This window comes from Peromyscus leucopus, chromosome 5 (genome assembly GCF_004664715.2).
Source record: "Peromyscus leucopus breed LL Stock chromosome 5, UCI_PerLeu_2.1, whole genome shotgun sequence".
NCBI lineage: Eukaryota > Metazoa > Chordata > Mammalia > Rodentia > Cricetidae > Peromyscus > Peromyscus leucopus.
In genome coordinates, this window is record NC_051067.1 from 117,115,041 (window position 1) to 117,142,358 (window position 27,318).

Sequence of the window (27,318 nt, forward strand, 5' to 3'; positions counted from 1 at the left end):
GTGGGTCCTGGGAGGGCAGGAACTTGACCAGTGTCATCAGAAGAGCTGAGGCTGGTTTTGGATGAGAAGCCAGATTAATCTGCTTCAGATCTGCCAACTTGCCATAGTGCTCACAAAAATCAGCTGCCACAGCCCCCAGCACCTGACTGACTGAGGAGATCAAAGCATTCTGCAGAGGACTTCCTTAATCACAAGTGTGTGCATTTCTCCCTGGCCCCAGGCCAAATCCCCCCTCTCAGTTTTGCTTTCAAGGTTGAGCTTTCCTTTAGTGTTCATGACCTGCCCTTCTCAGCCTGTGGATGTCGCTCTCCATCCACAACCCTCCTTTTCCTGGACCCTGTTTGCAGCCAAGACTATAATTTTATTTTGGGTTTGGATATACTGATTACATTTTAGCTTCTGGTATATTTTCTTACCTGTCACAGCCATTAAATTTATTTTAATAGTTACTCTACCCTACTGATAGCCACTAAAGGGAGAATTGGATATTGTCTATCAATTGGCTAGTCTGTGAACTAAGGCAGTATCTAATTACAAGGTATTGTATCAGGTCTGATTTATTAACCATTTACTGTGCCTGGGCGAAAGTAACATTTTTAGTAGCACTGGGTTGCCTGGATGAAGCTTCCTAAAAGGGCAGGGTGCCCGGAATATCTGATCTTACAGTTATTACTTTGTGTCATATATAATCTTGTTTTTTCCCTGCAACAAATAAATCTTTGGGACTCCCGGAGAAAAAAAATACGAAGGAAAAAAAAAAACATTTGTGGTTACAGTATAATAAAAATAAACCATTTGTCGTGACTGTAGCTGACATTTATCAGCCCGTTTGTGGGTGCTCTTTCTCTCTCTCTCTAATACAGAACATAATTTGTCACTTTGTAAATACACTCCAGTCTAAATCCCTGCCAGCATCTGTTAGTGTTTGAAGGATTAATGTGCTACCCTGTATATGTCTGCACTTCCAGGGAACAGCAGAGCACGTGCTGTGGATCTTAGGAGAGCCAGGAAATGACATTTTTCTCTGTGTTTTCCTACACATGGCACTCATTTGGGCCTCTCCTGATTTTTCTTATTTCTGCCCTAGTCTGCAATCTGTGTAGGTACCTGGGATGCCACCTGTGCCTGGATTCACAGATCCTTCAACCTTTCTTCGTTCTTTCATGGTCAGACTTATAGTGCGTGTTCACGGTGGGTGAGGCCCAGTGATGCTCTAAGGTCAACTTGGCTTAGGTTCAAGTTCTTCATCTGTTCTATGAACCACAGATTTTTTTTTCTCATTTACAAAGTGGAGATGCTGAATATGTACTTCTTAAAGGAGTTATGGATAAATGGATGTGTGGATGTGGAGAATCTAGCTTTGCACCAAGGCAGGAGTTGAATATGGGGTTGTTATCTTAGGTTATTATCACCGTGTCTGAAATCAAAAGTGTCCCTTGCAGGATCCCAATGCTCTAAGTGTTATGATTTTTCTGTTTGTTTTAATTTTCATCATTTTCATTTAGTGGGTTTTGTATTTGTTCAGAAGTATTTACTTCCCTGTGAATTAGGCACATCCTACCGTCAGCCTGTAAAAAGCTATAGTTCTAAGGATGGGCTGACGCTCAGTGTTAGAGCCTTGATCTAATGTGTGCTAAGCCCTGAGTCTGATCCCCAGTACTGCAAAGAAAGGCAAAACCAATCCAAAACAAACAAAACAAAAACCAAAATACTACCACCAACAAAACAAAACAAAACAAAAAAACTAACCTGGCGTGGGGGGTAACCTATGGTTTCTAAGAGGGCTTGATTCATAGAATTGGGGCAGGACTGAAGGGTGTCCTTACACCCCTTCACCAGTGACAAACAAATTATCTGTCTTGTTTCAAGGTCTAGATTTTCTGTAACTACTGCATGCTACAAGTTTCCTAAAGGAGACTGTGGCCAATGATGCATACATTCATTTTTCATTTTTTAGATTTGTTTTATTTTATTTTATGTGTATACATGCTTTGCTTTAATGTCTTTACATGTACCACATGAATGCCTGGTACCCATGCAAGCCAGAAAAGGCATCAAACTCACAGGCATTGGAGATACAGATGACTGTGAACCACTATGTGGGTGTTGGGAACTGAACCTTGGTCCTCTGCAAGAGCAGCCAGTGCTCTGAACCACTGGGCCATCTCTCCAGCTACCAAGTAATTCTTAATACTTTATGGAGTGACCCTAGAGTTCATTTGCTTTTTATCTACTGATTGCCATTTAGACCATAAAATGATTCCTAGATGCAGAAGACTCGGCTCCTGTCTGTAGTTCCTGTTTTTTGCACTTCTGTATTTGTAGTTTTCTTGCAGTGCCTCTACATTCTAGGCGAGTGTTCCTTTACTGAGCAGCATCCACAGCTCATTCCTTCATATTTTTTTTTCATCTTTGGTTCACACCCCTTCCACTTTGACCCCACCCACCCAACTTGTGTGTCTTCGCTTGCAACTCTTCTCTCTGGTAAAACAGGAAGAGTTCACAGGCCAACCCCTTGGTACATCCTTAATTCTGAACACTACTTGGGGCTGTTTATACTATGAAACATTGCTCTCTTTATCAATAGCTTGTGTACGAAAACAGTAGTTATCTGGAAGTATGGATAGCCTTCTTCTCTTTCTCATCCATCCTTCTGCACATCCAATATTAATCACAGGAATGAGAGGCATTGAAACGTTCATCAACACTATTTTGACTCTAGTTCTGTAACAGGGACAAGCAAACTTGTGTGTGAAGAATTCCAGCCCAGTAACTATTTGCAAATATAGTTTTATTGAGACATGGTCATGCCCGCTCACTCATCCATCTTCTCACTCACTTACTGCCTGTGGCTACTCTTGTTTACATGCTATCCTCCTAGTTGAGTGGTTGGGAGAGACAGTGTGACTCAGAAAGTTTAGACTGCTTCAGAGAAAATAATTCTCTGATCTCTGAACTAGTACCGTGGCTATTCAGGAAATACCAAACAACAACAAAACCCAACTCTGTTCCACTAAATCATAGTGAGCACACAGTTAGGTTCACACCTTTTTTCTGCTCACATGGAATCACTTGCTAGTATGATTCTCAGTTGCCCAACTTGGTTAACCCACAGCTTGGGGGCTGGAGGAAGGAGTAAGTGTGAGGTTAACTGCCACACCTTCCACCATAACACTGCAGTTCAGTGGTATGAATGAAATAGAAAAGGAACACCAAAGGGGATTAGAGAGATGGCTCAGTGGTTAAGAGCACTGGTTTCTCTTCTGGAGGACCTGGGTTCAATTCCCAGCACCCACATGGCAGCTCACAACTGTTCTGTAACTCCAGTTCCAGGGGATCTGGTACCCTTACACACACATATATACAGGAAAAACACCAATGCACATAAAAATAAATAAATCTTAAAAAAATATGTACACACACACACACACACACACACACACACACACACACACACACTCTGCTTCCAGGTATGCATCCAAAACTTCCATCCCAGAGAGGAGGGCGACCCCATGGAGCTGTCTCTTTTCTTTGGTTTTCTTTAGGTACCAAGTGCACCAAGCCTCACTTTAAGGTGGACAGCTCAGGGCTACCCTGTCACTCTAAGAGTGGGATGTTCTTCTTCCTATGGAGGAGCATAAGTCTCATCTAGCCAAGGGGAGAGGGAAAAGGCTGCTTATAAATATTGAAGAGGTTATGCGTGTGTGCACCCATGCATGCCACTCTGAAGTGGCTTCTAATGGACATTTATAAGGTGGTGTCCCCCCACATCCCCTCCCTGTGCTAATGCTGTCTAGGATGCTCTTCGGAAAACAAGCATTCTGTAACTTAGCAGGCTTTTAACAGAATCCTACAGCATGATTCATTCATCCCATTTGTCTGCCAGAGACGAGACTACAGAACAAGCCAGATAGGAACAAGGTCCTGTGTCAAGCCCATACCAGCATGCTTCCTGTGTTGAACCTGTGTCTTTGCTAGTGTCCCAACTAGCTTTCCCCCAGCACCTGTGTAGACTTAGTTTCCCCATGCAGCCCTTACTAGGTGCTTTGACAAGTCTCAGAAATCTATAAGCCAACAACCCACCTTCCCTCTCTCCTCTTCCTTCCCCTCTTTTCTCAGCATTTCTCAGCCTCTCTCATTCTCTGGCTTCCCTTCCCTCCTCACCCCATGCTTCCTTACTTTCATTCTTCCCCTAGCCTGTCTTTCTGTTAAAAGTATCTCACCTAACCCATCCAGGCTGTAGAAAAGCATTTATGTGGAGAGCTGACAGTTCTAGTTAACCTTAGTTCAGAGCTGTGTGTAACATGGCAGCGTTCCCTGCAGTTTACATGATAATGTCGGTAAGTTTCAAAACTGTCGAAAAATACTGCATTGAAAAAACTGAGACTCCAAAATTGCATATTTTATATGTGAAATGGGTGGGGGGGAGTGCAAGAACCACTGCCCCTGACCAACTTACTAAGAGATCCACTCCAGATGGCACAGAGATGAATCAAATCCACGAACTGGAGAATGAAGTGCTGAGAAGCAGGTGGTGGACTAGGGCTTGTCAGCAGGCTTGTCCCACACCACAGGAGAGGGTAGCTTACCTTCCACCTGAACGACAGCACCAAATTTGGAATTAATGTCTGGACAAAGCTCAAAGAGGTGAACATAATCTATCCTATTATGAGTCGTTTACTCAGAAGGGTCACTCTCCGAGGGAGGATTAGTGACCCATTCCAGAAATCCAGTTAAACATAACTCATACAAATAAAGATGTTGCTTACTGACACCGCTGGGTATAATGATGGCCTTTAACATTAGAATGCGAGATATATACAGAACAGTTGGCCACAAAAAAAAAGTCTTTGCAGCCCCCATTGAGTTATTTCATATTAATTCAGCTCACTTCATTGTCCAATTAGAAGATAACATCATCACTGTGTTGCATCAAGAGCTTTCTGTGAATTTGTATGTAACTGTTTTAGGTCAAGTCTTGCACATGATTAGTACTGGGCAACAGCTGGCTGCCATCCTTAACCATTGTTACTTTAATGAATGTCAAGTTCAAATGAACTTTACTTTGGGGCAGGAACGAAGAGGGGAAGGACTTGAGGAAGTGGTACCCTGGTACCCAGTGTTTATTTTTAAATGTCATATTTGATGTTTCTGTTCCAACCCTCCGTCTCAAAACAGTATCTATACTTCTTAGGATGCAATTGTATCCTTGACATTCTTTATCTTTTCATCTTTTTAAAAAACTTTTTGTCTTCTCACTGTGTATTGTGGAACAAACACTTGATTTTTTTGCGACTGATTACTTTCTCCTTAAAAATTAACGAAATCATTATTTTTAATTATGTATACCTGTGTGAGGGTATATGCACATGAATTCAGGTGCTGGAGAGGGTCAGAAACAGAAGATGCCCTGGAGTTGGAGTTATAGGTAGTCGTGAGCCAGCAGGTAGGTGCTGAGAACCAAACACAGGTCCTTTTATGAGCACTTGATGCTCTGATGATAACTATGGTAGCTCAGCAAGTGCTCTTAAGCTCTGAGCCAATTCTCCAGACTAGTCACCTCTGGTCTGAGTTCTGTTCTCTGTTTTCTGTACTGTGCATTTACTTCTTCCATGGCTCTTTTATGTGTAGGTTGCAGCTGTTGTACTTTCCTGACTAACCGTTCACAGTTTCCCTCCCTCCCTCCCTCCCTCCCTCCCTCCCTCCCTCCCTCCCTCCCTCCCTCCTTCCCTTTCTCTTCCTTTCTCCCTCTCTTTGCTCTCTTTTTTATTTCCTGCTTTTAATTCTCCAAGACAAACCTAATGCTGAAGATCCAAAGTTTCTTACTTTGGGTTGACATTTTGAGACAGTCTCCTGCAGCCCAGGTCTTTATGTAGCTGAGGATGACCCTGACCTTCTGAGTCTCCTGCCTCTACTTCTGGAGTACCCGGATTGGAAGCATGCGTCACTACACCTGACTATTTTTTTTGGCAGGGGATGAGATTTTTGTTTCTTGAGGTATCAGGGATTGCACCCATGGCCTTGAGCATGCTGGGTAAACACTTTCTCGTCCAGCTCCATCACGGGTCCCAAATGGCCAGCGTTTCCAAATGTGCTATCCGCAGAAGTCTGCTCGTTTCCTGAATCTCCTGTTTCATGTCTTTCTTCCCTCTGTCTCTCACTGTTACTTGCAGTTTTTTTTTTTTTTTTTTTTGACTATTACTTACACAGACGTTAACACAACCATGGTTATCATCAGAGCATGTGACCTCATCTCTCATACATCTGGGTGCTCTGTCATGAGTACAAGGGTCAGGGCTTGGAACTCAGCTCGCCAGCACCCAACGCTCTGTGACATTTATTTGCAGGTTTTGACTGAATGAGCCGCTGTTGAGCTAAGAGATTTTTCTCCTGCTTCTGTCTCTCTCCTTCCTCTAAACTCTCCCATCAGTGGGTTGCCATTTCCATCTTGTCCTCTCCACCCTCCCTACATCATGGCAAGAACACACGGCCTGTGTAACAGAGGTGATTTGAATATGTTGACATTGCCCTTGTGATCTGGTTCATGGTTCATTTCAGAAGGACTGTGTAATTGAGAAGTGTGTGTGTTGAAGCCCTGTAGCTGTTTCGCATCAGGCTTGTTAACCGTTTGGTCTCAAGGCTCTATTTTATCTACTTTATCTTTCCATTTCTAATGTGAATAGCTAAAGCCTTCAAAGAGTGTCTAATGCTTCCATGGTTTAAGGCTATGTGCTTGACACATGCAAGTTCATGATTTTTCTTGCCTAATTGTTTCTGTCTTTGCATACTGTCCCTTTTCATCTCTAGTGACTGTGTTTTTGCTTAAAAATTTACTTTTATGTAATATTGCTGGATTAGCTGTTTTGGTTTTAAAAGTTTGTTAGTATTTTTCCTTTGACCTCTATATTTTCAGCCTTTTGGTATTTGTTTTATTCATATATTTTTGCTAGGTGATGATAGTTGCCAGGACAATATTTTCCAATGTATTTGCCTGTTGCAATGCAGGGGTTTGAATCCAGTGCCTCACACATTTAAGGAAAAACCAACTAAGTGGTTTTTCCGGCTAGTTTTGATATGGTAATAGTTTTATACACTGTTAATTTCTTTGTAACTTATAAACAATATTTGCTGAATTCCTGTTGGCTGCAGGTAGGTAAGAAGTACTGGGAATGTGTGTACTCAGGTTTTGGGGGTCTTGAAGGAACACACTCCACTTACTGACATTCTACTCACTGACTCTGAGTGTGTTGCTGTGCTTGATCCTGAGGGCACCTGGGCAGTTCATCTGAGCACCCTCAAAAGAAGACATGGGGGGTTGGTGGATAGCTGGAACTTTGTTTTCCAGTCTTCACATCTGGAGATGGACTTTCTGACTCCTTCCTCCCACACAGAAAGTACATTCATTCTTTTCCCCAAAGACAGAGCGTCTCCACGTCTACTTCAGATAACTTAATTCTGTGAAAGGTCTGGGGTCTTCTTCAGGTTTACACGTGGCTCTTGTGAAAGTCAAAGCCACTCCCACCCTCACGACTTCCTAGAGCAGCAGAAGTGGAACAGAGGCAGACTGTTCGCAGGACTGGTTCCTGCTTTGGAAAGAGAAGGTGCTGCCCAGCCCAGTGACAGTCTGTGGTGGGGCCCGGCTTGCCTGGTACAGGACCCCTCAACAGGAGCAACTTGCACCCACTCTCCAGGAGGTGTCTGGGGGTCATTCTCCCTGGCCCCATCAGAACTGGGTCTTCAAGAATGTGCCCTCCCAGGGCGGCCACAGTTACCAAAGCCATATCCTGCTTGGGACAGACTTCGGGGCTGGAGGCTTTTATAGACCTCCAAGGCAGGACTAACTGGTTAAACTGAGTACAATTGTTTATTAATATGAAGCGAAGTCAGGTCTGTTTGTTGCCACTTAGTTCGTGTATAGGCTCCATCACTACACCAGAGTCTTTCCAAGGCTTTTGGGTTGTTTATTTTTCTAAGTTTCTCCCATCTTCCCTTTTTTCCTCCCCCTTCCTCTTTTTTCCCTCAATACCAGCTATTAAGGAGGCTTTCTGGAGTAATGGACTTAGCAGCATCATTAACCTGATATGTGCTACTGGGATGAATTATTTGAATTAACTCCAGACTCATAATGGGCAACTGTCTCTCAAAGATGTTTCCTGGCTTATTCCTGCTGTTTGGCTCCAGATTCTGTTGGCTTTCAACTCTGCAGTCCCTGGCTTTCGTTTCTGCTTGCAAGCTGAATGCCCCCGCTTCTCCCAGCACATCTCTTTCCTGATGTCAGGGTGTAGCCAATGCACAGTGACATTCTGGATGTGGCCCAGAACCTAGACTCTGGAGACCTTTGATCAAGTTATGACAGAAGATGTCAGAGCTCCAGTGGATCCCTCCAGTGGATGTCACAGATCCACCTGCATGTCACTGTTTACTGATTGACAGATAGCTTTTGCCTATTGGTGAGCCTGGTTCCTAGTGGCTCTGCTGTCTCCTAGAACTCATTGCGCTCTGCATTCCTTTTAAGGTAGGAGAAAGGCGATTTGAGGAAGCCAGTCCCTGTGAGGGATAGATAGGTCATGGTCTGCTGTTAGTGGAGACCTAGCTGTCTCGCCTCCCTGTCCTGCTGGCTGAGCCTCTGGTGCCCTTGCAGCCACCCTATTCACACCAGCCCCTCACTGTGAAGAGGAAGACCTCTTCTGGGACCCCACTGGCTGTCCGCATGTGGTGTATATTTTGAATAAAATTTAGAGCTAATTTCAAACTGGTATTCTGTCACCTTCTGCCTTTTCCTGTGTGGGTTGAAATCCACCTCAGTTCTTGTGACCCCTAGCATACTTTCCTTATTTCTTCTCTGTGAAGTCTGTTTTCTTTATTATTCTTATTTGGATACATTTGGGAATAATTGATCTGCATAATTTGGCATTCCCTGCATCATATTCTCCTTTTTGATCAAGAAGATAAAGACCCTTTTCTTCCTCTCCCTTTCTGATACTACTGGAATTTTAATATAAATATCTACATTTTCTCTTACACTATACAAAGTCATTTGATAGCTCTATCATTCTAATCAACACAAGTCAGTACCTGGTAATTTAACAGTTAAATGAAAATTCTCCTCTCCATAAAGCAAATCCCCCCTTTTCATGTTATTTCTCTTCCTCATCCATCTTGTTTTTAAGTGTAATTTATTTGATCTCATTGCTGATCTAAAGGATGTACAAAATTTGATGATAACCTGACCACGAACTCTCCTTTTTCACGTGTGTTGTTTTAAGCCTTCGAGTCCTCTGTCTTTGGGAGTGTTTTGGTAGGCGCCTTTAAAAGGCTGCTGGGGAGATTCAATTTTAAACAGGAAACCTTATTTCTTTCTGAAGCCTGTTTTTTAATCTCTCCTAGTTTATCCTTTGGAGACTCTGCCTTGCTTCTGCAGAAACTCTGCACGATTTCTCTCTTTGGATCTATCCATAAATTAAAAATAACTGCCATGGCTACTCCTCAAGCGTGATGATACTGTTCCATGTTTACGCCACACTCTGCATGCCGAGCTCATATTCATCATCATGCAGGGTGGCCAACTTCTGAGATGCTGGCACTCCGCCAGCCAGCCTGAGGCACTCAGAGGAGAAGCTGGATTATCAAATGGCTGCGGGAAATGGCTACAGCCAGTCTTATCAGTTACTTTCTTAGTTCTGCCTCTGACGCCATCCCATCCCTGCTGCCATATTATATATTCATTCATTCATTCATTCATTTACTTACTCACTCATTCATTCATTCATTCATTCATTCATTCTCTAAAGTAAAGTCTATCTTAAAACCTGCCCTATGCCACTGACGGTGCATCAAGCATTCCAGGTAGAGACATAAAACTGTACCTTTTAATTTACTGTCAGTGTCAGCGTGAGCTATTGGCTGTTTGGGTTTCTCTCAGAGCCACTCCCGCGGTGTTTGTAGGGACGGACATGGCTATTACCTCTTTGGAGGACACCCAACAGAAACCTATCGAAATGGAAAATGTGGCTACCCTTTGACCCGCTGCTTCAGAAGTTCAGGAGATCTGGGACAGGGTGGGGTTACATGTTGTAAAGCATGTCTATTGTAGGAGTGTTTTCACTGAAAGAAATGAGAAGCAGTATCACAGTGATCTCAGCAAATACAATAGCTAGCACGAATAACAAGGTACTCTTCATATGTTTAACACCTGTGATTGTCAAGGTGCTTTCCATACATGCCACACAATTAAACCCTCACAGTAACCCCTCAGAGGAATTAAGACATTTGTATTTTTATGGGGATGTAAAGTAAGGCATGAAGAATTTAATTCAAAAATTCAGGGGCCAAGGAGATTTCTCAGGCAATGAATTGACCTGAGTTCATTATCTCTAACACCCTTCAAAAAAAGAAAGAAAAGAAGAAAGGAAGGAAGGAAAAAAGAAGAGAGAGAGAGGGGGGAAGGAAGGAAGAAGGAAGGAAGGAAGGAAGGAAGGAAGGAAGGAAGGAAGGAAGGAAGGGAGGAAGGAAGGAACAAGTTGAGCATGGTGATATGCCCAGGGCTGGCAAGGAGAGGGAGTGAAGACCCGTGGGTCCCTGGAACTTGCAAGAAACCTGACATAGACCTCACACACACACACACACACACACACACACACACACACACACACACACACACACGGCTGGTGGTACACATACAAGTTTCTTAAACCATTAAGTATGAATTCAACATTCTTACTTGGCTTGAAAAGAGTGAGAGGGGAGCTGCATTCAGACATGTCCAGTTATGTATTAATTGAGAAAAGCCACAACCCAGCATTGGTAAGGAAAGCCACACAATACTTTTATATGTGTAGAAAAATATATTCTGGCAGAGTCTGAGACAGGCAGCTACTACACCTTTTTTGGAGCAGTGGGACTTGGGAGTCAGTTTCAGTTTCTGTCAGTCACTGGATTACATGTACTTTTTAATGAACTACCTTTGTAACCGTCAAAGGTGCATTTTAGCAGTTGAAGATTACTGCGGTGAATACAGAGTCCTTTCACAAAACCTGCACTGGACCTTGATGGTGCTGGCACTTGGAGCCAGATTCTTCTTTGCCGTGGGAGGTTGACCTGTGCATTATGGGATGCTTGCAGCATCCTAGCTTCTATCCGTAGGTATCAGTCCACCTCTCTAACAAATCGTGACAACCCAAAATGTCCATGGATGTTTTGGATGATCACAGGGCATAGATGGATCCCTGATCAGGAGCCGTAGGTACATCAGAATCAGGGTCTCTTCATTCCAGTGGCTGAAGGGAAGATTGTACTTCCATTTCAGGATCTTTCAACCTTAAAAGTTATTCAGGAAACAGAGAAAAATTGTCTAAACCAGAGCAGACAAGTCTCATTTGTTTTCTATAAATTCAGCTTCCTCACTGTTGGCCTGCTGTTGGATAACTGATGGGCCCCAGAACTCCATTTGGAGCTGTGCACCTCGTTCTGAATTTAGACTGGGGTGGGAATAACTGGTCTTTAGCCCTTTATCAGCAGTTTTCCCAAGGTAGGAGATTCAGATGCTTAACAACTTTCATTAAGAACTCAACTATTAAGTATGCAAAATATATAGACCATTCCTGTTGAAAAAGTAATTATACAGTAAATTAGCCAAATGTCCAGTGTGCTGCCTTTTAGGCAGATCTTTGATGTTCCCAGTACTTACAGAAGATATAGGGCATGTTTATTAAGACTCTTCAACTGTGTATAAAACTAGAGCAGTCCAAAGTAATGGTGTCTGCTGAAGGAGTCTTTATCATATGAATTTACCTTCAGTCATCCATTATTTATTTCAGCTATTTTATATGCCATTATAATAAATATTATGACAGAGAAAGCTTTTACGCTTCAACTTATTGTATGACTCTGTACTTGCCTGCAATCCTTCAGGAATGTAACCATGTTTTACCTATAGTTAACGTAAATCATCACTCACATTAGAATGAAAAATTCACTGTGGGGGGAAAAACAAAGCTCTTTCTTCAATAGTGAAGCGTAAATGCACCCTCGTGTTGCCTGCCAAACTCCTCAAGCCACTCACTGCCCTGCCTTAAACTGTTTCTAAGCTGCAAAGTGAACACATGCAAGAGAGGGGAATTGGGAGGTTTTGGAATGTTTTCACTCTCTTGTTAGTTTCTGGCAAGATAAGCATTTTTTTTTTCCAAATCCAGAGTGCAAACTATTGCCAATTACTGTCTAAGCATTTTTAATAGTTTTGCTTTTACATAACTCATAATTCATATAGCAAATTAAATACAATGCTCCTCCGTGTAATTTCTCCTTCAATGGCCTCGCGGTTATCTATAGGTAGTGATGCAGTCATTTTATAAATTGAGTTCCAGTAACACAAAGCGAAGTCTTTTGGCCTGTACACAATGAAGAAAGAGTTGTCATGATTTTCTCATTAAGGATGCTTGTGGATTTTGGCAAGGGGATGTGTGGGTGTTTATGGGGAGGCTGGACATGGGGGTTGATTGTGATGGTTGACTTCAAGGTTAGAAATGATACACTCAGCCCCTGTCCTTCAAGGTTTAAGAAAAAATCCAGGGTTCTGCCAAGGATCATTTTGGTTTACTTCCCAGTGTACAATCATCATGAGAGTGTTATCTCCAGCAAGAACATTTTCGTATTAGAAGCAAAATAGACAGCTGGATATGGCAATCAATGCTTATGGGTAATCCTGAACTGGGGAGGCTGAGATAGGAGGACTCATACCTTTATTTTTATTTTTTATTTCACATCCAAGCCACAGTTTTCCCTTCCTCTCCCTCTTCTCCTCCCAATCCCTCGTCCCCCTCCCTTCTGTCCCCACCCTATAGTCCACTCCTCCATTTCCGTTCAGGAATGGGGCAGGCCTCCCATGGATATCAATAAAACGTGTCATATCGAGTTTCCCCATGTATTGGAAGATGGGGGGAAAGGATTGTAGGTGCCAGAGGGGTCAAAGTTACCACAAAAAACCCCAGAATCAACCAACCTGGGCTCATAGAGACTCACAGAGACTAAACTGACAACCAGGGAGCCTGCATGGACTGACCTAGGCACTCTGCATATATGTTACAATTACAAAGCTTGGTTCTCTTGTAAGACTCCTAACAGTGGAAACAGAAGCTGTCTCTGACTCTTTTGCTGACTTTTGAGGGAATCATACTTTTAAGGCAAGTATGGGCCATGTAGCAAGACCCTGTCTCAAATAACCAGGGCACTTGGGAAGCCACATGGTATATAGACTAATTAAAATGCAGGAAGGAGATCTTATATGCTTCCTTTCTTGGTTGTTCTATCAGACATTACCTTTATTGGTGTCTGTTTTTTACTTCTAAGCCTGTCTTAGATTAGGCTGACTCTCCACCAAGACTGTTCCTGATGCGGGCCTGGGCTCACCCACCTGAGAGTTCCAAACATCACAAGTCAATTCTAGCTCTTTTCTCCTCCCGCATCTCCCAGCGAAGAGACTGCCATTCTTCGTCACCATTAACGTCCCTTAAATGATACTGGAAAAATTAGTGTTCTGAAGTCCCACATAGGATATTGATGAATTATTAAACTGGTTTGGTTAGATGCCTATTGTAGTTCTGTGAATAATGTCATGTCAATAATATGCTCAGCGCCAGTGTCCCTTGCCATTGTAAATGTGACAAGTCCTATTTAAGGCTGCAGAACATAAAACCAGGATTGAGAGTCTGGAAAGAAGGACGAGAGCCATCAGCATAATGCAATTAAGGCCCATTGGATTAGAATTTGCAAGATGCCATTAGCAATAAGCTCTGAATGTAGATTATAGCTTTGCTTACAGGGTTTTCTTTCTTTTTTCTTCTAGCAGTAACGCTTCCCTTGTAAATTGTAAGTGTGTAAAATAAATACGATATAAAGTAGACTCCAATGAGAATATATGGATGTTGTTAATTTCTTGGTAGCTTCCTTGAGCTGTGTGTTGGAGACTATGAAGCAGGGCCAGAATGGCAATGTGGCCTGTGGCATCCCCATATCTTAATTGTCACCTGCCCTTTCCTGCCATGCCTCTTTGAAGTTCACCAGCCTTTGTTTTCCCATCTGTGCAAATGGTGCACATTAGCATGTACTTTGTAGGGATTTTCATGTCACTGTTAAATGTAAAAACGACACGGAATATGTCCGAGCTGCTTGTTACTTTTGCTGCTTTCATTGTCAAGTTGGTATACGTACACAAGTGTGTCTTTACACGAGCGCTTCTTTACACCAGTGCTTCTTTACACGCGTGTTTCTTTACACAACTGCTTCTTTACACGAGTGTTTCTTTACATGAATATTTTTTTGCATTAGTTTCTTTACACAAGTGCTTTTTTCCAAGGGTCCAGAAACAAATTCTTTATGTCTGAACCACCAACTCTGCTCCACCTCCAAGAAAGATTACAAAGTTGCTAATTCCTGTTTGTTGTGGTTAGGGTTTCTCACCAAGACCACAGCAACTCATAAAAGAAAGCATTTAATTGGGGCTGGCTTACAGCTTCACAGGTTTAGTCCATTATCATCATGGGGGGTGGGGGTGGGAATGGCAGCAGGCAGGCAGACAATGGTAGTTGACAGTTCTACATCTGAATCCAAAGGCAGCAGGAAGAGAGAAACCCACTAAACCTGGCTTGAACATTTGACACCTCAAGGCCCACCCCCAGTGACACACTTCTCCAACAAGGCACACCTACAACACCAACAAAACCACACCTCCAACAATGTCATTCCCTATCAGTCTATGGGGACTGTTTTCATTCAGACCACCATACTACTAAACCATGAAGTGTTGCCTCTGCAGTGGCCCACAGTAGACAGGATTTTCTGGGCATATGTATCAGAGGCCCAGCTCCTTGAAGCCACCTAGTGTCTCTGGGTTTCTAAGTCCCTTTTCTTCCATGGTCAGATGTACTTCTGTAGCAGGAGTTTTCCTGCCTTGCCCACAGTCAGGACAAATCTTTGTCACCCGCCAGTCCCACAGCCGCTCAGACCCAACCAAGTAAACACAGAGACTTATATTGCTTACAAACTATATGGCCGTGGCAGGCTTCTTGCTAACTGTTCTTATAGCTTAAATTAATCCATTTCCATAAATCTATACCTTTCCATGTGGCTGGTGGCTTACCGGCGTCTTCACATGCTGCTGGTCATGGCAGCGGCTGGCAGTGTCTCTCTGCCTCAGCCTTCCGCTTCCCAGAATTCTCCTCTCTCCTTGTCCCACCTACTTCCTGCCTGGCCACTGGCCAATCAGTGTTTTATTTATTGACCAATCAGAGCAATACAGACATACAGACCATCCCACAGCATACTTCTTTTTTTTAATTTTATTTTTAAAAAATACATGTTTGTGTGTTTGTGAGCTCGTGCAGGGTGGTCGGAGTACAGGTATGGAGGTAGGAGAACAATGGGAGTCAGTTCTCTCCTTCCTCCAAGGGGGTTCTGGGGATCGAACTCAGGTCATTAGGCTTGGCAGCTGGCGTCATCTCGCTGTACTCCTCTTTTTAACTCATATCATGATGCTGGTTTTAACAAATCGTAAGAATGAAGAGCTGCTGTCTCCTGCTATTTGATAAGTTGAATGTGTGGGCGAGGATGTGAGTCAGAGGCTCCTTTGGTCCACCTGAGTGGAGAATGCAGAGCCTATGAAATGTAAGGATAGGGTGCAGCCTGCTCACCTTAGCTTGCTTCACCCCCACCCCACCCCCATCAGGCTTGGCTTGTCCACCAAATATTTTGTGTTTTCACTGTAAAAGAAATGAGATAGTTGGGGAAATGTTAAACAACAGCCAAAAGGAAGAAATCCAACAGCAAACAAAAGAAAGAATCCAAAAAAAAAAGAAAAGAAAAGAAAAAGAAAACCAACCAAACAAACAAAAAACCCACCTCATCCATGTTCTTCCAAGTATTTTGTAGGCAACTGACAATTGATTGTCATATAACGACTGCTATCTTTTTTTAGTAAGCTTGGTCATGAAATATTTTTTTTGAGACAGGGTGTCACTATATAATCCAGTCTGGTCTTGAGCCCATGAGAAGCTTCCTGCCTCAGCCTCCTGAGTGTTGGGATCATAGAATGAGCCACTGTACCCAGCTTACTGCAATTACTCATATTACTCATAAAAATGAGATTTTATTCTTTAGAACATTATCTTGGCTTTTGTCTGATTCTGTTGCTAAGCAGAATGTGAGTTTGAGGGTTCTCCTCTGTTTTGCTGCAGTGAAGAGAGAGGTACGGGACTTTGTGGGCGATTGTTTACCTTCAGAGGTGATGGAAGTTAAAGACTAAACAGATGGGAGAGGGGGATGAATGCTGTCTCCCTCAGTGGCACTGCGAGCCGACAATATGCTGCCATGTCTACTGGCTGCTACAGGGCATGGCCTCAGTTGCTAGGAGAGGCCAGAAATGATAGTGGACCTGAGGAGAGAGATGGGCTGCACGGACATTGTAGACCGTGGAAGTGGAGGGAAGGAAAATCGTCACTAAGTGTGGACAGTGGCCCCTCTGGTTACGATCTGGGTGAAGTCATGGACTTCGGCTTCTCTATGGGCATGAGTAGACAGTTGTAGTGATACGCAGGTACACCAGGGCTCATGGACAGCATCCCGAGATTGGGGTCATTGGCCAGTGAGGACCTATTCTTGTCAGTGCAGAGTGAAGCCACTCAGTCCAAGTCCTGAGGGTGAGAGAGCAGTGCTCAGTTGCGGTGGTGACTCTCATTCATAGGCTTGTTTTCAGGGCCTGCTTCTGCTTTACAACCTCAGTTCCCAATAAACAGCTACTCTTCTTCCCATTTTAAGGAGGAGAACTCCGAATGCCTCAGAGAATTAATCTTCCCAGCCAGTCTGTGCTGGGACACACTATGACAAGGCATTCTGGCTTGATCCATGGTGTAACTGTAATCTTTACTGTTGAGAACATACACTGAGCTCGGGAAGGCATGATGATGTGGCTCAGGGGGATTCAGTGGGCTTCTCACACTGTCCTGAGATCATGTATCACCCTTCACAGAGGTACTATTGAAGCCTTCCCCAAGATAGTTATGGATGTTAAGATGAGCAAGAGAGATCTGCAGTTACCATAATGCTATGGATTGTTATTGAAAAACAGTGGGCATTGTGTTTGAGCAGTTGCTTTCAAATTCACAATGATGGTAGCATTTCCTGACGGCCTTGTGGCTTATATATGTAATAGACTTTTTTCCAGTCTCAAAAGACAAGTACTGTTTGCACACATTCTCAAGTAAAGGCAGCTGAGGCCCATGCTCCCCTGAGTAATGTTGTCAATGTTGTGGTCCCACTGAGCTGTGAATCCAGGTTAGCCTAGCTCTGGCTTCTCTGTGGAAAGTGACATCATCTCTCCACTTTGCTATCTAAATACCTCATGCTGTTCCCCATCTGGTCCCTCTGGTTTTAGGCAGTATCACATCTGAGTCACACTTGGCCGATTTATACTCATGAAATACCAGAGATCAGTGTGGCGTAACAGCCACCAGCAACCTATTTGTTTCTGCATGGATAGATTCATGAATCACAGAGGCTGGTTCTAGAACTTCATAATGCACAGACAAGAAGGCTTGTATCCTGAAGGTGTGTCTGTCCACTTTGACAGCAGTGAGTGTGCCTTAATCCTAGAGAAACAAGAGAGGAGGACACGGGCTCTTGAATGATCTCCCTGGATGAGACCCAAGTTTTGGGTGACAAGTAGGCATCTTAGCTTCCTAGAAGTTTCCATCGTGTATGGGATGGATTAGGGGGTTCAGTTTTAACATGTTGGGTAGGAGTACCTGAATACATAATTTACAGTAAATCAACATCTCTATTGGCTCCAGATAATAAACTTGCATAGTGGTCTGATTATGGAATGTAGTGAGGATTTGGGGAAGTGAGGCATTTTACAGCTTTTCAAGATTGAATATTCTCAGCATGGAGTTCTTTCTGTTAACCAAAGGCAAATAACTAGGCAAAAGGATCAGAAAATACATAAATAGGGAACTTATGGAAGACTTTCTCTTCCCCTCCCCTCCCCACCCCTTCTTTTCCCTTCTCTCCCCTCTTTTCCCTATATACATAGGTAAGATATCTCCACTTTGAGGAGATGGATGATGGGTATGTGAGACCCTCTAGGCCAGTTTTGACTTCTTCCTGTGAGTCTATCACTATTTCGAATAAAAGCACATGCATTAAATCAGCTCAGTGATTTGTTGTCTATCCTAGATCTATCACTGGCATGTTGAGTCCCTTGCCTTCCCTCTCCTGATAATCTACAATTCCACCCTTTAGAAATGAGTTCTGTCCACTGGGCTATACCTTTCCCAGTTAGAGCACAAGCCACAGTCAACATTTCTATGGAGCTGCTAAGTCTGCTAGGCAAGCCCCCTCCCTAGCTACAGGAGGAGTAAACATACACCCCTAAGCTAATTCCAGATTCTCCTCCCAGCTGGACTGCACTGAGTTGCATACAGTTTTTCAGAAGCAAGAAACCTGATACCCAGGGCAGGAGAACTCTCTGAATAATAGTGTGTGGACTGGAGTCTCTATCCCCAGGAGCCTAGTAACCCACAGCTCATGGATTAGTTGGGTGACCCCTCACTCCCCCTGGATATATATGTCCTGGTTTTATTCTTATTAGCAATGGCAGCTAAGTGCTGTATTTTGAAGGAAAAAAAAGTAGAGGGGGAATCAAAAGATAACCTACCAATTTTAAGTTACACATCGAGAGGAATGTGTGGGTCACTTGGCTCTGCCATCATTTTCCTTGGATTGCTTTTGGGTCACCATCTGGGAATGTTCTCCCTGTTTTATGAGGAAAATATGTACATGCATTTTCATAATGTGTAGCATGCATGTCCTTTGGGGTTTCCAGCAAGGAATGATGTCTTTAACGAATGCCTGACTTTTCTTTGTGATGCAGTTGTATTTCTGTAGGATGCAGTATATTGCAATGCTTTTCTTGCCCTGGGTAAAGAGGGATGGGAAGCATGGGAGTTAGGGACTTGGGATGGGGGTTGACAGTTCATCGGCTTGTTCTACAGGTCCCATCAAGTACTTAAGTGTTATCATGCACAAGAATGTGGGGAAATACAAGTCAACTATCAACAAATTTTATATGCTTAGCAGAATTTTTTACCTATTGGATAAATACCAGTTAGTGGACAGAAAAATGAACACACAAACAAACAAACAAACAAAAAAACTGTGGGATTTGCTTATCATTTTGAGGCCCCAGTGATTTACACAGATGTGACCTTACTCAACTTCCTCCAGGTGCCATGGTGGCAGCTCAGGTGTCTCTTTGTGGCTTTCATCTCTCTGTGCAACCTTGGCTGACTTTGAATTCCTGATCTTTCTTCCTTTCCCTCTTCATTGTTGGGATACAAGCCCACACCACCATACCTCATTCTACTTTTATTTTTTAAACATTTGTTTTATTTTTAATTATGTGTAGGTATGTAGGTAATGTGCACGTAAGTGTAGGTACCCCACTGAGACCAGAGTCATTGGATTCCCTGATTAGAGTTACAGGTGGTTGTGAGTCACCAATATGGGCACTGGGAACTGAAGTCAGGTCCTCTGTAAGAGCAGCGTGCTGAGCCAGCTCCAGCCCTCTGCTTTGTTCTTTATAGAGTGAGAGTTATGGCTGAACCTTGGTTGGCGCATCGATCCCCATGATTCCCTGATGTAGGGAAACTAAGAGCATCCTCTGCTGGCATCCTTACTTTCCTGGATCCTATTGATGCTTTTCTTCCAAGTCAGCAACATTTCAGTATTTGCCAGTGTCACCCCAAATGAGGACTTTCTACTTACAACAGACTAATCTTTTGTTTTGTTTTGTTTGTTCGTTTTTGTTTTTTGAGACAGGGTTTCTCTGTGTAATTTTGGTGCCTGTCCTGGATCTCACTCTGTAGACCAGGCTGGCCTCAAACTCACAGAGATCTGCCTGCCTCTGCCTCCTGCAGGCATGTGCCACCACCGCCCGGACCAACAGACTAATCTTATCATAGCCACTGGCATGTTATTGTATCTGGGGAAACCACTTAATCACTCTATTCCACTTTTTCCTAAATCTGGGCTCTGTTAGTAACCATGACCTGGGTCCTATGGGATCTACAGATCTGGTCTGATGTGGTTTTCAAAGACGGCCTTTTGAAATCATTCACATCATGTATCCACCACTCTTACTGCCATGTAGCATTAGAGTAAGAACTTGACACAGGAGATCCCTCCTCACTGTTATATTTACTAAATACCTTCTGTTTTTCTAGGGCACTCAGCTGACAGCTTCGTTAGGACTTATTAATAATTAATTCATCTTTTGCAAATGAGGAAACTAAGGCTCAGAAATGTTAAATGGTCCAAAGTTGGGATGACTTCCGAGGACACTAGCTCAAAGCTTATGAGTTGGGTTAGAGCCCAGCAGAGAGGCGGCCAAGCTAAGCTGGCTACTGCTCAGCACGGCCCGAATCCACTCCTGAGTAAGACAGCCTGCATCCGCTTCACGGCATTGGAAGGGTCCTGCTATTCTCCTTAGTCTGACTTACGCATCACCGTCTAGACTGGAATTCCCAAGTTTACCATTTGTTTCATGAGCTTTCTGTACCTGAGCAGACAGGTAATGCTGGACATTCTTGGAAGAATTAGGTAGGTCTCAGAAAGAGGTGGTATTTAATCTTGTTCCTCACAGTTCACCCAGACATAAAAGTTTAGAATGTTCTATAAACATGGGGTCTCAGAAGAAGAATAACCCTGAGGTCTGTCCATGCAAAGACCATGTCCAGTAGAACCTGGCTGTACCCGATTCTGAGCCCTCTAGTAAGACTGATTTGTGTCAGTACTTTCCTATTTTTTGCTCTGTAGTCTCTTTTAAAATGCTACCCCAAAAATTCAGGGGAAATATTCCCTGCTGTTCTGTATTTTTTAAGATTTATTTTAAATGTGTGTACGTGTGCAAATGCACACATGCACTTGCACAAGTGCAGGTGGGTATCTTTGAAGGTCAGAAGAAAGCATCAGATCCCCAAAACTGGAGTTAATAGGCATTTGTGAGCTGCTGAACATGGGTGCTCGGAACCAAACTCTGATCCTCTGGAAGAACAAGTGCTCTTAACTGCTGATCCATCTCTCCACTACTTTGCTGTTGTTGTTTTGAGTGTAGAGTCTCTCACTGGCTTGAAATTTCTGAGTAGACTACACTGAATGATCAGCAAGTCCCAGGGATTCTCCTGTTTCCACCTTTCCAGTGCTTGGATTACAAGCATGTGCCATCACATCTGGCTTGTGACCACACCTAAGTTCTAGGAATCAAACTCATGTCCTCTTGTTTATATGGCAAGAAATTTCCTAACTCATCATCTCCGCAGCCCTGCCTTTAATTTTATTTAGAGTTACAAAAACTTCTCACCACATTGCCTCATTTGGCCTTAAACTCACCCGGTAGCCCAGGCTGACCTGAAACTCATGACCCGCTAGGGTGTCAGGATTACAAGTATATGCCACCACCCCTGGCTGGATTGTCTTTAAGGGTTATGCGGGCTTAGTGGAGGCATTTCAGAACCTGGGTGGAATCTTTTTGAGATTACAGTGTTATTCATTCCATTGTGGCCAGGCTTGCTCTTGGTGCCCCCACCCCCGGAGGTACAGCTCTTTGGAGCACATGTTTAAAGATAACGTGAGCTAGAAGACTCCTTGGAGCCTCTTCCGTGTACGGAGTGAAGCCATGCACAACCCCCAGCCTGGAGCTCCAGCTGAGTCCCAGCCTCACATGCTCCCTGGACTTGGCAGTAAAAGCTGTGTTCTTCCATCCATTCTGATGATGTATAGTCTCTCTGGGCGTCTAATATTAAACAGGGGAATTCCGACATGTTCCATAACGCATTTACTGTAACTTGATACCTCAAACTATACTTGCTGTTATTTATCATTTCTTCTTTATTTTCTCTCATTCCAGCACAAAGCCAAGGTAGAAGCAATGACCCTGGACCTGGCTGTGCTCCGTAGCGTGCAGCATTTTGCTGAAGCGTTCAAGGCCAAGAATGTGTGAGTGTTTCAGTGTGGGGTTATACATCATAATTCCTTGCTATTGTAATGTCTTTATCAGATGAACACTATCAGGAGAACGCAAGGCTACAGTGCTCTCTTGGCATCCACACCAGGGGCTCATTTATATTGGCACCGTTAAGGTGGGCTGTATTTGCTTGACTCTGAGTCACCCTCATTATGAGATGTGTCATCAATCTAATAACAGCTTCACAGACCAAAAAGGAAAGAGAAGACATTATTAAAACTCATAAGACTGATGATCCACAATAGGACAGTTTTAAATGTGCCCTGTTACAAACTTGTTGTGTATCTCTCAGAATCAAGGAAAAGTGTACCTCAAGGGCATCTGGGAACCTCACCTATTCTGTACAGACAGGGCTGAAATCCTGAGCATGTTCTCTTCTAGTGCTGTGCAAGCCTTTGGTGCTTTGACATAGGACGTGGATGTAGCTCCGGACACAGATGCAGGTTGAAAGACTCTGGGGGCCTTTCTAGCCCCTGGTGCCTCCTCATACCCACAATCCTGGTTGGATCTTACATTCACTGCATCCACCGACTTTAGAAGTGAGCATTCTTCATCAGCTCTTCAAAATGCCTTAGTTGGGGGGTGGCTGTATACTCTGCCACCCTCAGGCAACCTCCCTCCCTATAGGGAAAGATGTCAGAGAAGAGCAATGAAGAAGAGAGAGAAAGAAGGGAGGAGAGGGAGGGCATGAAGTAGAGACTCAGGCTCCATGCTAATGAAAGCAGTGGTGGCTAGCTATGTTATAATTATAGTATTTTGTTTCCAAGGTTTATTTTTATGGTTGCCTCTATAGGGCAAGCAGTACTGGTTTCTCATTTACCATAGTGGCTTTGGTTTCATTAATAAATAACTTCACTTAATTTTATTTTCCAGTGAGGTGATTGAAGCATGAGGATTAAGTTAATCATAGCCCCGGTGCTGCCAAGGGGGAAATAATGGTGTGAGTGATTCCAGCATGACTGGCCTGGGAGGGCTCAGACTAGGCCATGCTGAAATTCCCTGAGCAGATGGGAGGTGTTGGGAAAGGGATCTTCAACCAGGTATTCAAATGCTACTGTGTTGCCTGGTTTCTCATCCTGAGTCCACTCTGGTCTTTTAGACCATCACAGTATTTGATCTTTGCCGAGCAAGCAAGTGGGCAGTGTCCTGTTCAGAGTATCACAGACTTGTATCATTCCCAAGTGAAGACCCTTTGCTGACTCATAGGCAGAGCTAGATCCACCCCACCTTGGCCCTGCCAATCAGAACTGTGAGCTCCACCACGTGCTCTTTCTGGTGCTGTGTCCTCACTAGCTGCCATCCCTTGCCAGAGCTATCAAAGGGGCCAGAGACTGGGAATACCACCGGCTGCCACGTCTATTCATCTCATCCTCATCATTTGTTTGTCTACTTGTTCATTTACTTAACAGGCATTTGCTGAGCACTTCCAAATCCCCAGACATTCTTCTGGGAGGACATTGCTGGCCACTGGGAGCCAAGGTGACCTCAGACAAGCCACAGTCTTAGATATCCGCAAGCCATGTTTTATTACTGATGCTGACTCCTCATCCCAATATGCCTGTAGTTACAGAGGGACAAAATTACTAACAACCCCAGCAGCAGAAGTAACAGCTAATTTTGGAGGGTTCACTTGGGTACACACCTTTAAGATGCCTTGCCTCCCCCTTCTGGTTCAGTTCTGAAAGTACTTTCATGGTGGGAGTGACTGTGTCCATTATGCAGATGAGAATAGTGATTCTAGAAAGATGGGGTAAGATGGGCATACACAGTATTTGGTAAGTAATAGGGCCAAGACCCTAGGTGACCCATCACACCAGGGTTTCCTCTTATCTGCTCTGTGCTTCTTTCTTTTATTATAAAGACCATAGAAACTTGTACTCAGAAAGCTAGTGAGTTTGTTAGGAACATCCAGCAGTTGATGGAAGATGGAGGATTCTATCCATTCTAACTTCTCTCTCCTCCCTGGTACCCACTGCTTTGATTAGGTCTTAAAGTGAGTGACTTTGCTGAGGAGAGCTGACTGTTTATCATAGTCCCATTCTCCATTGCTTAAAGCAGTTGTTAGATTTTATCCAATAAACAGTTCAGAAACCATCACACTTAAGGGCCTTTTATAATCATGGACCCAAACTTTTGGAGGGAAAGATTGCCCATTTTGCACTAATCTTTGGTTTTCAGTACTCAATGTTCAGGCCCAAGGGCAGGGATTCCCTTAGGCTAAGGCTTAGGACCTATTCTTTCTGTGCCTTAAGAGTGTAGGGTTGTGCACAGCGTGGAGAAATACTGCCGTACTGAAAATATGTATTAAAAAAGCGGGTGATTTTTCCCTTTTGACATACTGCCAGTCCCGAAATCTCCCCTGGAAAGGCAAATGACAGCTCAGTGCTAACGGTCTTCGGATTCAGAGAGCTGTCAGAAGTGAATTTAAGTGCTGGTGACCAGGCTGCCAGAAAAACATGTGTAACTCTCATCTTATCATCACCTCCCATCTTTAGACATTAAAATTTCCTTGTGTGTAAAACATAATGACAAATGAAAGAAAGCCTGCCAGTTCAGAACCAGTCCCTTTTTGTGTGCAGTTGGGCCAAAGAAAGGAAAAGCCCTTCAATGTAAATTCCACGTGGACACTCCATTATGCTCCATTTTTAATAGACCTTTTCACAGTCTGCCCGTGAGCACCCTGGAATACCATCAGGCTCCATGCAATCTTCAATACAAGTGTGACCTCTCACTTTGGGATGGGCAGTGCATTCATTTTGTCACTTGGAGATGGCAAAAATGAAAGCTGAAGGCAAAACACTGGGGGGAGAATGCAGCCTGTCACGTATGCTGCAGAACTGGCCTCCCCCTGCCTTGGGGAGACTTGGAGTCAGTGACTGTACGTGTCTTCTCTTTGGAAGGTAGGCTAGCGAGAAGACAGTTTCAGAGTATGCATGGCTTATGACAGTTATGGGAGCAATAGGGACTAGCCAAACTTTTTTTTTAACTCTATGCATGACAACACCTTAAATTCTTTTCCTGTTCTATATGTACATATATGGGTGTATGTGCACATGTGTGCAGGTGGTGGCCATAGGTTGACATCAGATGTCTTCTTCAATCACTCTCCACTTTATTTTTTTGAGGCAGGGCCTCTTCAGTGAACCTAGAGCTGGCTACTTGGCTAGGCCCGGCCTGCCAGCAAGCTCTAGGGTTCCTCTTAGCTCTGCTTTTCCAGCACTGGGATTACAGGAGTATCTTGCTTTGTCTGGCTATCATGTGTGTGGTGGTTTGAATGAGACTGTCCTCCGTAGACTCATGTTTGAATACTTGGTCCCCAGTTGGTAGAAGTGTTTGGGAAGGATTAGAAATCGTGGCCTTGGAGGTGGTATGTTACTAGGGGCAGGCTTTGAGATTTCAAAAGACTCTCACTAGTCCCAGCACTCTTTCTCTGCCTTGTGCTTGTGGATCAAGCTGTAAGCTCTTGAGTTTCTGCTCCAGCACCATGCCTGCCTGCCTGCCTGCCTGCTTCCACGCTCCCCGCGATGATGGTCATGGACTCTAACCCTCGAAAACTGTAAGCCCAAAATGAAATTGTTCTGTAAGTTGCCTTGGTCATGGTGTCTTAGCACAATGATATAAAAGTAACTAAGGCAATCTGGATTCTGGTCATCAAACTCAGGTCCTCATGTTTATATAGCAAGCACCTCACTGACAGCTGTCTCCCCAACCCCTGTGCAAAGCTCTGATACATATATTCTCTGTCGGCTTCTTACACACAATCACCCCAGTTTTCAGTTTTCCAAATGCAAAGGTCCAGGCACACAGAGTCTTGTCCCTCTCCTAGTGAATCATGTGTTAGATGGAGAATTTGAACCCAAGTGTGTCTGAATCCAGACGCATAACTGCTTGCTATGACTGATCTCCCAAGGTTCTGTGCAGACTGCCTGCCCAATCTGCCTCCTCCGCTTCCTTGCTCATTGTCTTTTTCATTCATTTCTTCTGTTATTCTCCACTAACTCTTCAGGGTGGTCAGCTAGGGAACCTCAATCTGCTTCTCGATATTTCTCCCTGGAGTTAGTGGTGGTAATGGTGGTCAGCCAGTATGTCTCAGGCCAAATTATTCTGGGCATTACTGGAAAGTTCCAAACCAAAGACTGTGGCAGTTTCCAACCAAATTCAATTTTTTTTTTAAAAAAAGATATTTTGGTTCAAAATGGCATTCAGAAAGGGAGCCAGACTCCACAGTGCTGGTAGGCAAGGGTGTCTGTCAGTGGGGAGCAGATGGAGCAAGTCCCTTTTTGAGAATCACGCAGGCTGGTCATCTGGGTACCCTGTCACAGACTCCAAAGCCTCTGCTCATTGGAGATGGATTCTTGTACACTCTCAATCTGACTATAGCTGTTTCATTTGCCAGAACAGAAAGCCTACATCTTGAGGCCTAAAACAGCTCCAAGGACGAGATGTTCCAGAAGCATGTTCTTTCTCACTAAAGTTCTGTCGTTCCCAATAAAATGGAAGGCTGCACTCCAATCCTGCAATTTTAAAAGTTGGGAATGGCACACCATAAAGGACATGGGTTACTAGGATTCTCGTTGCCAGCCAGCTGTCATTGGCCAAGGGTTTCATTCGCCCTGGAAGAGAACTGCAATTGATAGAAAATTCTTATTAACAGAGTTGTGCAATTCTGAAGGTTTCTAGAACCCCATTTTTCATCATGGGTTTCTATTTCTTGTCTCAGCTTTCTGTCTCTAGTATAATTTAAATAAATTAGGCTTCATTTCACCAAAAAAAATCATACTGAAATGTGTTTTATTTAAAGGTTAAAATAAAGGTTTTCTATCCTTATTAAATGTTTGAGGAGAAAAGTCTTTAGCAGAATTGTTTATTTTTACTTCCCACTAGAAGACTTTCAGAACTTGAGCTACTAACCCAAGATATTATATTCTTGGATTCATATTCCAGAGTTCTGTCTCTTTTCTCTCTATAGAAGTGGGTGGGCTATAAATTATTAAATAAAACCCAAATTTTGAGGGATAAATTACCCAGAAGACCAGTGTGTAAATTACAGATTAATCTTTCTTATTCTCCCTAGCTCAGCTTTGCGAATAATGTTTTAGCCAACATTTCTACATCAATCTTCGCTCAACACGATACATCCATCCTGCTTCATGCACCGTGGGATCCTGTTGCTTCTCTTTCCCTCCCAGTGTGAAAACTCAGGGAGAGAAAGCACCGAGGCTGATTTTCACCACAACAGATGCTCTCGA

The 27,318-nt window shown here is 43.6% G+C and overlaps 1 protein-coding gene across 1 annotated transcript in view; it reads left to right on the forward strand.

Moving 5' to 3' along the window:
• The window catches only part of Wwox (WW domain containing oxidoreductase), a 943,055-nt gene that overhangs the window by 233,290 nt on the left and 682,447 nt on the right, over positions 1-27,318 (forward strand). Inside the window, exon 6 of the mRNA XM_028875689.2 lies at positions 21,953-22,041. Within this exon, the coding sequence (XP_028731522.1) occupies positions 21,953-22,041 (89 nt within the window). The remainder of the gene's footprint in view (positions 1-21,952; positions 22,042-27,318) is intronic.